Below are 12,697 nucleotides of genomic sequence, written 5' to 3' on the forward strand. Positions count from 1 at the left end.
GAGTCTGCACTCGGTTACATCCAGCCAGCCCCACTGCAGACTCAACAGTGCGTATACACCTAGCGATGTCCGTGCTTAAGAAAGGGCTCGAGGAGAGCCCGAGAGAGGCAGCTGACTTCCCTGGCGGATGAGAGAAATTGAGGGGATAGCGTGATTCTTCTTCCGAGGGGGTGCTGGGTGGATGTCTCGTGGCAGGAGAGTCTCGGGATATGTGTGCACTGCAGCTGGGAGGGAGCCTCCCAGCCAGGGTAGACAGACTTGTGCTAGAGGGGCTTGTGCCGTTGCAGCACCGGTGAAGGCTCAGGCTGGCCACGTGAGCTCGGCCTGTCCCTGCCCCCTGGGTCCAAGGCTGGCTCCCTGCTGCGGTGAGGACGTACCAGTAGGGGCTGGCTGCTATCTTAGCTGGCCTGGTAGAGGATGCCAGTGTCAGGGATAAGGTGTTTGGCAACTGTTGGGTGAAAAGTGCCGTATAGCAGCAAATAAACTAAGTCTGTTGCTCCCAGTATCTCATTTCGGTGTCTGCATAGCCCCCATCTTTGCTTTCAGTGCTACTGTCTATTCCAGAGCAGGAGGCCAGGAACCAGGACTTCTGAGTTCTCGTCTCAACTCAACTCATTGTGTGACCTTGGGACAGTCACTTGGCCACCTGTTGCCCCATCTGTAGTGTGAGGATAGCACCGCCCAGGTTGGATGATGTTTGTCAAGGGCTTTAAGATGCTCAGCTTAACGATGCTGTAGAAGGGAAAATTTTAAGGCACCAACATCACTCAGGATGGTACAATATGTGACCCACTGGTCGCTGTGTATTATGGGCCCCCCCTCTGTGCCTAATCCACAGAGGCCATAAGTTACAGCCCCAGCTACAGAGCCTTGTGGTGATTCTGGTGTTTAGCTCCAGAAGTCCCGGCTGGTGGTTGCCATAGTAACCTGGGAGACAGTTGGGTGTGAGAAGATGGCTGCCCCGTGTGAACATCTAGGGAGTTTTACAGACAGACCCTGCTACCCTAGAACGTGGCTCAGGGAGCCTCCCTGACATGTTTCCTATTTGTCACTCTGTACCAGGGGCGGCTCCAGGCACCAGCGCAGCAAGCGCGTGCCTGGGGCGGCAAGCCACGGTGAGCAGCCTGACGGTCGCTGTGAGGGCGGCAGGCAGGCGGCTTTCAGAGGCATGCCTGCGGGAGGTCCGCCGGTCCCGCGGCTTCAGCGGCAATTCGGCGACGGGGATGCCGATGGCACGGCACCGGCGGACCTCCCGCAGGCATGCCGCCAAATCCGCGTGGCCAGCGGACTGCCTGCAGGTGTGCCGCCGAAAGCCGCCTGCCTGCCGTGCTTGGGGCAGCAAAAAACATAGAGTCGCCCCTGCTCTGTACACACAGGGAGCTCCATCCCCTTCTCCCTTCCCTTCTGAGCCGGTCTGCCTGCTTTAAAAGCTCCGCACTGAGCTGTGATCCTGATTTCACCGTGAGGCCAGCAAACTCCTCTCGCCCCTGACGTCAGTACCCACCTCTAGTCCTGGGCATCCCTAGGGAACAGGCCTTCAGCCACGATGGACACCGGGGCCTAGACTCTCCCTTCCCAGCCCCTCCCTGCCAGTGTGCATGTGAGACAATAAGTGTTGCACGCCCGGTTCAGTGGGTGTAAAATCTCGCTTTTCCTGCAGCTTAAGCCTTGTTGGCTCGTTGGAGCAGCAAGTCCTCGTTTTGGGAGGTGGGTAAGAGGCCAATGCCCTGGAAGGCTCATGAAGCTATTCAAGAGGGCGATGGCTGCACACCCCCCTCACCCTCATTGCTCCAACCTTGCCATGCGACCTGTGTGAAGGGGAAGCAGCCCCTTTCCACTCCCCACTCCCTTCTCTCATTTCAATCAAGTTTCTCCTGCCAGGCAGTAATGAATTTGCCGTCCCCGCTATCTGCTCTTCTCGCTGCCTTGCAAACGCCAATTAACGAGCTTAATCAATGATTAACAAGAGCGGGTTCTTGCGGCCTGGCCTCGGGGGAAGGGGTGTGTGGGCGGGGGGATTAATGGGGGATGGTGGCAGAGCAGGCCCGGGCGGTGTGTTCCTCACAATAGCGCCACTCGGAATTTACTCCCCCCCAAGCCAAAAGGTCGGGGTGGGAGGGGGCAGGCAGGTCTCTGGTCTCTTGTTTAACCCTCCACATAGAGGGGCGTGGGGACAGCTCTGGGCTGGAGAGGAGGTGATGGGGGTGCTTATTATGATTAACTAGTGAGACTGTGGTAGCCCCCGTTGGGGTGGGGGCCCCATTATGCTGGGCATTGGGATGCCCAGTGAAGGCTGGCACTGCGCCAGCTTATCGGAAAAGCTGCAGTGTGATTGACCTTCCTTTGGGTTGAGTCCTGCTTAGGCACGGCCCCCCAGCTCTCAAGATCCCTGTATCCTGGGCTGCCACTGCTGGAAATCCTTGGCACAGAGGTGCCAGGGCAGGGGCATGAGGATCACTGTCCACGCGCTAGTCTAGTGTCACACGCTGTGATCCACGCTAGCTGCAAACTCTGCCCTGCTGAGAACGTGGTGTCTCTCCATTCATCACGGCTCTGGGTGGGGCACAGCACAGGCTCCTCCCTCCCACCCCTCCCCATCCAGTAGCCCCCCCACTCATGCCACAGATGCACTGTTCCTAATCTCCCCTTGTTGGACTCACTCTGTGCCCCCAAGCAGGCCTGTCGCAGGAATTTGGAGTGATGGTGAGGGGGTGGAAGGTGGCACACTGAGTCATGGGCCTTGTGCGGGGGTAGGAGGCACTTGGATTTCCTAAGGCTTTCCCTTCCCATATGATCTAATAATAACACTTGGCATCCCTGCCACTATTTCAGTCCGTTCTACAAATGGGGAAGTTGAGGCACGGAGCTAGACCGGGACCCCAAGTGGCACTGTTTCTGCCTCTTGAGTTACCAGTGGGAGACGTCTCCAGAGTCCCCGTGCAGTGCCTGATCCATTGGCTCACACAACCTCTCTCGTTACTGTCCCCTGAGAATCTGCCCAGAGCATGAGGCTGAACTCACCTGTGCCTGAGCCATGCTAGTGCTTGCCCGTTGCTAGCCCTGCAGCTGCACCATTGCTGGAAATCTGGCACCGTAGCATCTAGTACAGACAAAGCCTCAATTACCTTTAAAAGGGATCTGATTAAATATGTTAAAACTAAGCTCCCTCTGGAAGCAAACACCCTGGCAGCCAGCTCTGACGCTGATTTCATTTTGTGTTCTGCTTTCGCAGTGGTCCCCAGGCTCCTTCAGGACCTGTCTGTGGCAGGGAGGCTGGGTTAGCGCTTTCCTAGTGAGCTGTGGTGCAGCCCTTTCCTTGCTCGGAAGCTGTCAGTGTGGGTGCTGGGGCCAGGGTGGTCTGAAATGACACAGGATCCCGCTCATCAGACCGAGGCTGTGATTTTCCTAGGGAGACTAAAGGATCTGGAGGCCCCCAACTCAATAGGAATTTGGTGCCCAACTCTCGGCTCCTTCGAAAAGCGTCAAGGATTCCATCCAAGAGGTTTGTCTGCTTGTCTCCCAGATGCCCCGTGCGAATGGCCACAGCTGGGCTCAGGAGTTGACTTACCTTGTTAGAAAGGGTTGATGGCGGGTGGTTTGCACCCTAGCGATGGCTTTTTTTCTGGCTGGCCACAGCCCCAGTGAGACGTCAGCTGGTTGATTCCCAAACCCAGCAAGGCCCAACTCAGGCCCTGCGTGGCTGTCCCTGAGGTCGGTGGGAGGCTGTTGAGCAGCACATGAGGGCAGGACCTCCCCTGAAGAACAGAAAACCCAGGGGAGTCGAATAAAATCTGTTGAAATCTAGGGGCCCAGTTCAGCCCCCGGTTACATCTGCCCTTCCCCTGTGAGTTCAGTTGCAGGAGTGTAACTGGCTTCAGGATCCAGCCCTAATCCTCCAGATTTATGGTGTCAATGGATTCATAATAACGAATGACACTCGCCTTCCAGGTGGGGATCTCAAAGCACCTGACAAATACATAATGAATGAACTCTCACACTGCCCCGGGAGGTAGACAGCTATTATTTTCCCCATTGTATTGATGGCGAAACTGAGACCCGGCGTGCGACTCAGCCAGAAAGCCCATCCTCTGAGCCGTGTGCGCACAAAGGACCATTAATACCAAGAAATAGGTTTACAGCAGAACCGCGAATCACTCCAGAATGGCTGAACGGGTTTGGCTCAGAATTTCCAGATCACTTCGCCTTTGGGGCTGAGCCCAGAGGTGGAGAACGTCAGCCTAAAAGAAAGCTGCCGAGGTGGGAGTGAGTGCAAGTGGGAGTCCCAAGGGCGTTTCCCAGTTCCCAGAGAGCGGCTGTTTGTTGGGAGGAAGATTGGTCTTGGGGTAAAGGCACGGCTCTGGGACTCAGGAGAAAGGTTCAGCGGGGGTCCCGGGCCCGTTTTAGTTAGGGGTATATAGTAAAAGTCATGGACCGGTCACAGGCTGTGATTATTTTGGTTACTGCCCGGGACCAGTCCATGACTTTTACTAAAAATACCCGTGACTAAAACGCAGCCTTAACCGTGAATAATACTTGTCTATCAAGATTTTAAGCTCTTTGGGGCACCTTTCACTCTGTGTTTGTACAGGGCCTAGCACAACCGAGCTCTGATCTCATTGGAGGGCTTTAGGTGCTACTGAGGTATAAATGCATCTCTCCTTGTGTGCATATCCATGGAGCTGTGCAAGCACATGCCTGTTCCCAGAGGCAGATATATTTGGGCACATTCACACCCTTTGCGTAAGATCATAGATAACAATGTGATCTTATATAACACGCGTGCTTTTTTAGAGCTAATGCTGTTTGCGGGGAGACACGTTTGCACACGAAATGCCTGGTGTTGGGGAAAATGAAGGTGAAACTGAATTCTGCAGAGAGTGCAGCCCTGGATGAAATAATTATCCCAGTTGTCAGCCCTTCAGCATACATACAACTGCTGCAGCCGGGCTACCGTGGCTGCGGGAGGAACCCGCTGTCATTCACTCTACGATTATCCATCATTTCATTAATGCTCCCCTTGCCCTTCCCTTTCCTGCAGGCGTTGCCTGTCTCCTGCCAGGGTGCTGGGCTTCCATTTCTAAGGTGATTGCCACCTTGATTACAGCACTTGTCTCTGCTTTTGTTTGCTGCCAGGGATAAATATTGATTCATTTCAGGCTGGTAAATATCCCTGCCACTTGTGATTGCTGCCGAGGGATTGCCCGAGAGCCCATTTTTACATTGCCAGTGAGATTTTTTGGGGGTGGGGTGGGGGAGGTGTTTCCCTTTACATCACAGTACCCTCTCCTTCCACTGGCCCCCACCTCCTACTCGTCCACCCCTCACTGGTGCCGGGAGGGGGAGGGGGGGGGATTGCAATCTGCAATCCCCTCTCACCTCCCTGCAGTACCCGTGGTTACACACAGGCACAGCTGGCCTCTCTCTGCATATGGGCCTGCCCTGCAGAGAGCAGCCTCGCGGAGAGCAGAGCAGAGAGGAGCGAGTGGTGACCCCGCTGCTTGCCAGAAGGCTTGATGTGACTGCAGCATCTATCAGTGCCCTGGGACAGGGTACCAGAGCCCTGGTAAACAAGGGGTTAAGTAGGCATTTGCCTTCGCTCTTCTGTTGCTCTAGTGCCCCTGGCCGGAGCGATAAGAACAGCTGGGTGTGCGGGGACCCTGGAGAGGCCCTGGCTTTGTGTGTGAGCTTGGGTGAATTGCTTAATCTCTGTGGGCCTTGGTTCCCCATCTGGTAAAGGGGGATAATGCTCGTTCCTTTTGTCAGCTCCGTTGGCAGGCTCTTTGGGGTAGGGACTGTATCTTCTTGTGCTCATGTCCGGCGCCTAGCCTGGCCCTACAGAGCCCTGGTCTGGGATGCGGCTCTAATGCTGCTGCCGTAGAAATAATGATAGTGGGTGAGCAGGGTTCTGCCCCGCGATGTGGGGTCAGCCTCAGGGGCGTGGGGGTGTGGGTGTTGCTTTTTGATTCTTTGCTTTCTCCTCTGCCCCTCGTAAGACTTTGCTGATCACTGCTGGATCTTATTTCTGCTGGGTCATTCCCCCCAGGTTACACACCCCTCTCTTGTCATGCGGCCCCTCTGAGCCCAGCCCCAGTCCTGCCTTTGTGGACACCCCTGTAAACTCATAGCTTTCAGCCAGAGTTGGCCCCATGGCATTGCTGCTGGGATATTGAGCCGGGAGGGAGGGAAATCTCAAAGGGGATGTGTCCACTGTAATTAAACACCCACCGCTGGCCTGTGTCCGCGGGCTAGGGCTGGGGGCTGTAAGAGTGCGGTGTAGATCTTTGGGCCTGGGCTGGAGCCGTGGCTCTGAGACTCTCCCCCCGCCCCTTCCTCACTTGAATTTCACAGCCCAAGTTCACCAGCTCTGTTGCTGATGGTTGAGGACCCAAGGGGTATGTCTGTACTGCAGTTAAAAACCCATGGCTGGCCTATGCCGCTGACTTGGGCTAAGGGGCTGTTTAATTGCTGTGTAGACATTTGGGGACCCTCCCAGAGCCCCACCTCACAGGCTCCCAGAGCGTGAGCCCGCGGTTAAACCCCTCTTAGCCCGAGCCCCGCGAGCCAGAGTCAGCTGCCATTGGCCAGCCGTGGGTTTTTACTTGCGGTGTAGACAGACCCAAAGGGAGTGGTAGGAAGGCAGCATTACCAGCTTCCGAGGGTTTTATTACTCCGCAGGATAAGCCCTTGGGGCAGGGTGTGGGGAATGGTGAGTCTAGGAAAGACTTGCTTTGAACGTGGAGGAAGCACTGTCCAATTTGGACCAAGGGACTGGACGTTAGGGGTTCTGAGTTCCATTCCTGTGTCATGGTGACCTTGGGGACCTCTCTGGGCCTCCATTTCTCCACCTGTGCCATGGGGATAGCCTTTGCCCAGTGGGGGCGTGAAAGTCTCTAGCCGACCTATTTCCTTGTGCGGTCCCATCACACCAGTGCAAAGTGGGTGTTGAACCCCACAGTTCTGGGTCAGCAGTGCCTGTCACTGGTGTAAATGACTACACCCGGTGCCGGGTAACGGAGAACCGTGGCCCAAAGTTTGCAAGTGCTTTGAGATCCTCTCAGAGATGCTGGGTTAATGCCGATTCTGGTGAGAGTTCCCGACAGCAGTAAAAATAGATGATACAAGCCCCTGAGGGGAACGAGGGACTGGATGGAGGCCAGCTCGGAGATGGCCCCCTCGCCCTCTCCGTCTGGTTCACCAGGATGGTAGTTACTGATGCAGAGTGACCTGGGATTTCTCCTCGGCAGGCTGGGGCAGCAGCTCTGCTCTGGGACACCCTCGAGATTTGCTCTTGCCCTGCGCTTGAGGTTCAGAGCTAGGATTCATGTTGTGACCGTGGCTGTGGCTGTGCCACTTGTGATGGGAAGGGAGGCTGGGGGAAGTGGCTGGAAGGGTTGAGTGCTCTCTGTCAGATGGAGAGAGGTGTCGCTGTGCCCGTGGGCTAGGAAGAGAGATGGAAAGGGAGCAGGGAGCCATGATTTTTCCTGTATAATTTCTGCTGCTTTCTGTGCAGAGCAATGATAATCCTCGGGCAGTGGCCGGGTTCCACCCTAACCTCCCCACGCCGCGACACTAGCTGTGTTTGTCCTGCGCCTGCTCCGGCACACAGATCCCTTTTCATCCTCCACCTGGCTTCCACACAGCCCCCTGCATTCCCTGTCTTACCTGTGCTGCATCCGGGCACAAGCAGTGTCTTCTTCTCTCTAGTTACGCCCCAAGAGAACTGTCGACACTCAACAGCAACTGAACTCTGCAGGGGGGACCCTGGCTCTGCTTGACCCTGGCGAGGCTCAGATGCAGACCTACTGCTTCTGTCCACCCTACCTGGCAGGCTCACACTCCGGCTCGGGGACGCTAGCTCTGCTCTTTGTTTCTGGACTGAGCTTGGCAGCGATGTTGATTTCAGGGCCCCGATTGAGTCACATGCTCAATGGGCTCCTGTGAGTTGGGCAGGAGGGGGTGAGAGTCCAAGGCTTCCCATGCCCAGGATGCAGCCTGCAGAGCAGAAGAAACAGCTTAGTGGCTGACAGCTGCTAACAACCCTGCTTGGGGCAAGGCTGGCGAAGAATAAAGGGGACTGCGTGCAAAACCCTCGGTGCTACAACCAGCACATGTAGCGCTGGCTTTGGGAAGCTGTGCAGAGCTGTGAAGCTGGAGCGTCCCAGTGGCCCTGCGAGAGCAGAGACGGAGCATTCGACCCGCAGGCTGCACTGCAGACAGAGTGTATGACTCATGAGCTGGAGCTGGGGCCAGTCATCGCTTTGGAACCCAACGCCGGAGTCCTTGTTCCCCTTAGCTGGGACATCCTTAACCGACACTTCACTTCAGCTCTTCCTGGAAGCGGAGCTGATGGGAAGTGACGGGACCAGCCACAGCTGATGAGATCCGGTAAATTGCAGGCACGCTGCAGGCTTTATCAGAAATGACTGAGGCTGCTGCTCAGAGGGAAATGCAGTCCAGATTTTTTTTTTTTACGTTTCCAGAAATCCAGATATTATATTTGCCTTCTACTTCCTGTGACCCCCTCCCCCGCCACACCAGCTGGCGAGAGATCTAGTCTGCGATTCTTTAAACACTTCTGTGAATCTGTTGCTCATGGAAGGTGCTGGATGAAAAGCCCTGGAAACCAAACCCCTTTGTTTATCTCCAGAGCCTCCTCAGTGATGCTCTGCTGACATCTCTCCTCCTTGGAGGGACCAGTTCTATCTGGCTCCACTGCCCTCTGCCACTGGCCTCTCGGCTCCTTCTGTCCATTAGTGGGGTTTTGTGCTGTGGACACTTGTCCGCTGTAGCCCCCCCGTTTGACACAAGCTACTAAAGGACCATCAGATGGCTCCCAATCTGGGTTGGATTCAAACCTCTAACCTACAGGTCAACATGTCTATGTCTTATTGCCCAAGTCTGAGTCATCCTTTCCCTGCTGCCCTGGTGTTATTTTGAGAAGAGTAAGAGAAAACAAAGACACAGAGGCCACTAGACTGCCTGCTGTATTATAGATATAGGACAACGTCTTCAGAGCATAGCATGGGGCTTCGGCTCAGTGATGCCTATAGGGCTAATAATGAAGCATAATCTTACATTTACTCAGTGCTTTTCCTCCCAACGGTTCCCAGGGTGCTCTGCACACGTAACAAGCTGATATGCTGGCTCTTTATAGGGATCGCGACATCCACTCCTAGAATGTGCATCCCTGGGGGGCCGCACAAGACAGCTGTTTTACGGTGCACAGCAACAGTTCTCAGGTTGAGAGAGAGGAATGTGTGTGCACAGTGGTACCAGTGAGAGAGAAAACAAGAACCTCGTTAGATTGGACCAGGGCTTAATTTGTAATGGAAGAGGTGCTGGGGCTCAAGCAATTTTTTTACATTCATAACTGATGCAGCAATTCCAGAGGTGCCGGGGATAGGAACTGCCCGGCCCAGAGGCACCAGGGCTCTGAACTGCCAGGCCCAGAGATGCCAGGACTCTGAACTGCCAGGACCAGAGGTGCCGGGACTCTGAACTGCCAAGCCCAGAGGCGCCGGGGTTAGGAACTGCCAAGCCCAGAGGCGCCGGGGCTAGGAACTGCCAAGCCCAGAGGCGCCGGGTTAGGAACTGCCAAGCCCAGAGGTGCCGGGGCTCAGCCCTGGCAAGCCCTGGCACAAATTAAGGATTGGGTTGGACACACTGATCTGGAACCTTTGGGTCAGACCCTTAGCTAGTGTCCAGCGGCACCACACCATTGAAGCCAGTTTAAACCAGCAGAGGATCTAGCTGGCAGTTGTGTACAATGTCACATGAGCAAGAACTCTGACAGTAGTAGGTAAGAAATTTCAGGGCAGGTTTAATTCCTGCTGTAACTTCATAGTCTTTGTTACAGCAGGGATGAATTTGAGCCATTGACCAGACATGAAGCAGTACCAGGAAAACTAAAACCGGAGTCACTCTGGATTTCCACTGGTGTAACTCCATAACCTTCAGTGGAGGCACTCTGGATTCACATGGGTGTAACTGAGGCAGAGTCTGTCTATTGGTTAACAAGAATAGAGCTGGGGAGAGAGACCAAGGAAGTCTAAATAGAACTAGGGAAGGGTAGTTTCCTTTTAGGTGGTCTAATACCTTTACTAGTCTTCCCACCCTGAATGAAAGCCTGGAGCCTTGGCACGTGTACTGCCCCCAGTGCTATACAGAACATGTGGGACCACGTGGAGCTGGGCTCAGGAGGGAGGCTTCAGATCCTGGTTAATGTTAGGCCAGATCAGGGCTCTGGTGCGGATATGAGGCCCCTAGAGTCTGCTGAGTGGTTGACATGAGCCGAGGTCCTGCCCCTGAAATGGAAATCGTGTTAGATCAGCAGATCCCGGGAGACATCCGCCATCTTGAGCTGCATTCGCTGAAGAAATGGGGTCCCTTGCACGTTGCGATCCAATCCCCCATAGTGGCTGATTCAGATCTGTGGGTTCTAATACGGATAGGAGGATTTGGGTCTTATTCTCTGGTCTGAGTCCATCCGTTGTCCCTAGCCGCTCAGGGTCAGCTCCCCGGCTGGGGTCAATCAGTGGAGCTACGGCCGTTTACACCTCAGCTGAGGATCTGCTGATCACTGATTTTTGGGGAGGGAGGGGAAAATAAGCACAGCAACAAATGCCGGCTAAGCTTACAGGAACTGCATGCCTCTGAAAACTGCCAGGACATAGAAGCAGGTTGGAATGTGCTGAGTAATGGCCGATCGGCATAGGGAGGGAGTGAAAGAAGAGAACCTGGGGTTCCAGGGGCTTGGTGGGTGACAGTTGTCTCCATTTCCCCCAAGGGCATAGCAGCCCTTTACGGTGCTTCCCCCTTCCCCAATCCTCCCCCCCACTCCCGGAGTATCTTTCCAGCATTGTCAGCCACATCCTGGGGCCGAGAGCCGATATTTTCTCAGAGGTTTACAGGTTTGCTAGCTGCAGCTTCTGCTGCGGCAGGGTCATTTATTAACATCACTTATCAGTGTGAGTCAGAGTAGCACAAAATTGACCAGGTTCTGGGGGCTGGAAAAAGGTAGCTCAGATACATTAATCTGTATCAGAATCTGTAATTGCAGGTACATTCAGTCACTTACAGGCTGTGGCCATATAAATCTTAGCAGAGAGTTTATCCTGCAGCAGGGAAACAGGTGCAGGTGCTGCAGGAGTTTCCTTCTCAGAGCTCGATCTGTGAGCGGAGAAGGAGGTGGGAGGGTTAATGGCATCTTGCTCTAGGGAAGCGCTCTGCAGAAGCTGGGTTTACAAGATGCTCCTGGTGTTATCTTGTCCTTACTGCCCTGGTTAGCACCAGCTGCTTGAGGGCAGAAGTGGGAATGATGAGACAACCCGAAAGCAAGCTGACTGGGGAAATTAAGGTCGACAAGGAGCTGAAGTCAATGCCTGCCCGCTTTAACCCCCTCCAGGTTAGCCAGTGATTGGCTTAACAGTCATCTCCTCTTCTGTAATTAGAGACTCAGGCTCAAAATGTGATGTGTCACCTGGCGGGGGGTGCAGTTGGTGCTTTCTGCCAAGGGGGAAGGACTTGCTGGTTAGGGGAAGGCTTGTTATAAGAGAGAGTGTTAAACGACGATGAGATTAACAAGGAACGCAATGTGCGTTTCCCTTTACTGAAAGCAGTTCTTCTGCACTGTGTGTGCCCTCTCACTCTGGGTGTACACGGGATCAGGTGGTCCAGCCCTCTGCTGTATTGCCCAGAGGGCCATTGGTCACCTTTTCATTGTGCTCAGAATTAGGAGCCGGGGCCTGCCCACCCACACAGCTGGTGCGTGGTAATATAGCAGTGTGGAAGTGAGGGAGCATCTCTGCTCTGATGAATGTCCCCAAGAGGTTCTGTGTCACCTCCATTCCCAATTGCCCCAAAAGCGGGGAGCAGAGAAGCATTGAAAGGAGACCAGGTCACCTGCTCACCCATCTACCTACCTACCTCTCTAGCGCCTATTTCACAAATTACATGTAGAGGTGGGTTGGTGGGCCACTAATAGACTGCAGGCTCATGCCTGTAAGTCACCGGTTCAGCTGTAGCTCAGGTAGGTGCGTTCTGAAAGCTGTTACCCTCTGGTGGCTGTTAGGTGGGTGCTTGAAATGGCAGGGGATAGCCTTGGGTGGTGGGTGGTTACAGGATTGGGAGTCAGGGGATCTGGGTGGTGTTCCCAGCTCTGCGAGGGAGCCCCTCTGTGATTTTAAGCAAGCTACTTAATCTTCCTCTTCTTTAATTTCCCTATATCTGGAAAATCGTGGAAGTGTAGAACTGGAAGGCTCATGGGGCTAATAATTCTTTCCCCACCTTTGTACAGCGTGTTTGGAGGTACCGATGAAAACCATTATGTGGAAGTGCATTTATTATTGTGGAGATCTTCTTTTGAAGTGGGAGAGAAAATATCAAGGTGACGATTAGAATAACACAATGCAAAGGTTCAATACCTTGCAACTGTGCCGGAAGCACTGTGTCCCCCCTGGGATTCCCAGCTCTCCTCCTGCTGCGCGATAGACAGCATTTCTTTCTGTCCCGGGTGGCTCACCAGAGACCGGCCCATGAAACTGTTACTGGTCTCTCCATCAAGCTGTGCCTTGTTTGGCATTGCTCCAGGCTGCATATTAACAAATCCTGCCTCTGGAGACCATTGTCAATTTCAGGCCAGGCAGTCAAGGCGCTGTCACTACAAACCTTCAGGAAAAGGTTTGATCACTACTATTAG

The 12,697-nt window shown here is 54.3% G+C and overlaps 1 protein-coding gene across 5 annotated transcripts in view; it reads left to right on the forward strand.

Annotated features, from left to right (window-relative positions):
* NCS1 (neuronal calcium sensor 1) overlaps positions 1-12,697 on the forward strand; it is a 110,574-nt gene that overhangs the window by 36,103 nt on the left and 61,774 nt on the right. The window contains exon 1 of one of the 5 annotated variants that reach the window (XM_024106077.3): positions 3,233-3,502. The exons of the other annotated variants lie outside the window; for them this stretch is intronic. Coding sequence (XP_023961845.2) covers positions 3,364-3,502 — 139 coding nt within the window. The 5' untranslated portion in view covers positions 3,233-3,363. Of the gene's footprint in view, positions 1-3,232; positions 3,503-12,697 lie in introns of those variants that run through there. 5 annotated transcript variants of the gene reach the window in all.

The sequence above is a fragment of the Chrysemys picta genome, chromosome 18 (genome assembly GCF_011386835.1).
Source record: "Chrysemys picta bellii isolate R12L10 chromosome 18, ASM1138683v2, whole genome shotgun sequence".
Taxonomy (NCBI): Eukaryota; Metazoa; Chordata; order Testudines; family Emydidae; genus Chrysemys; species Chrysemys picta.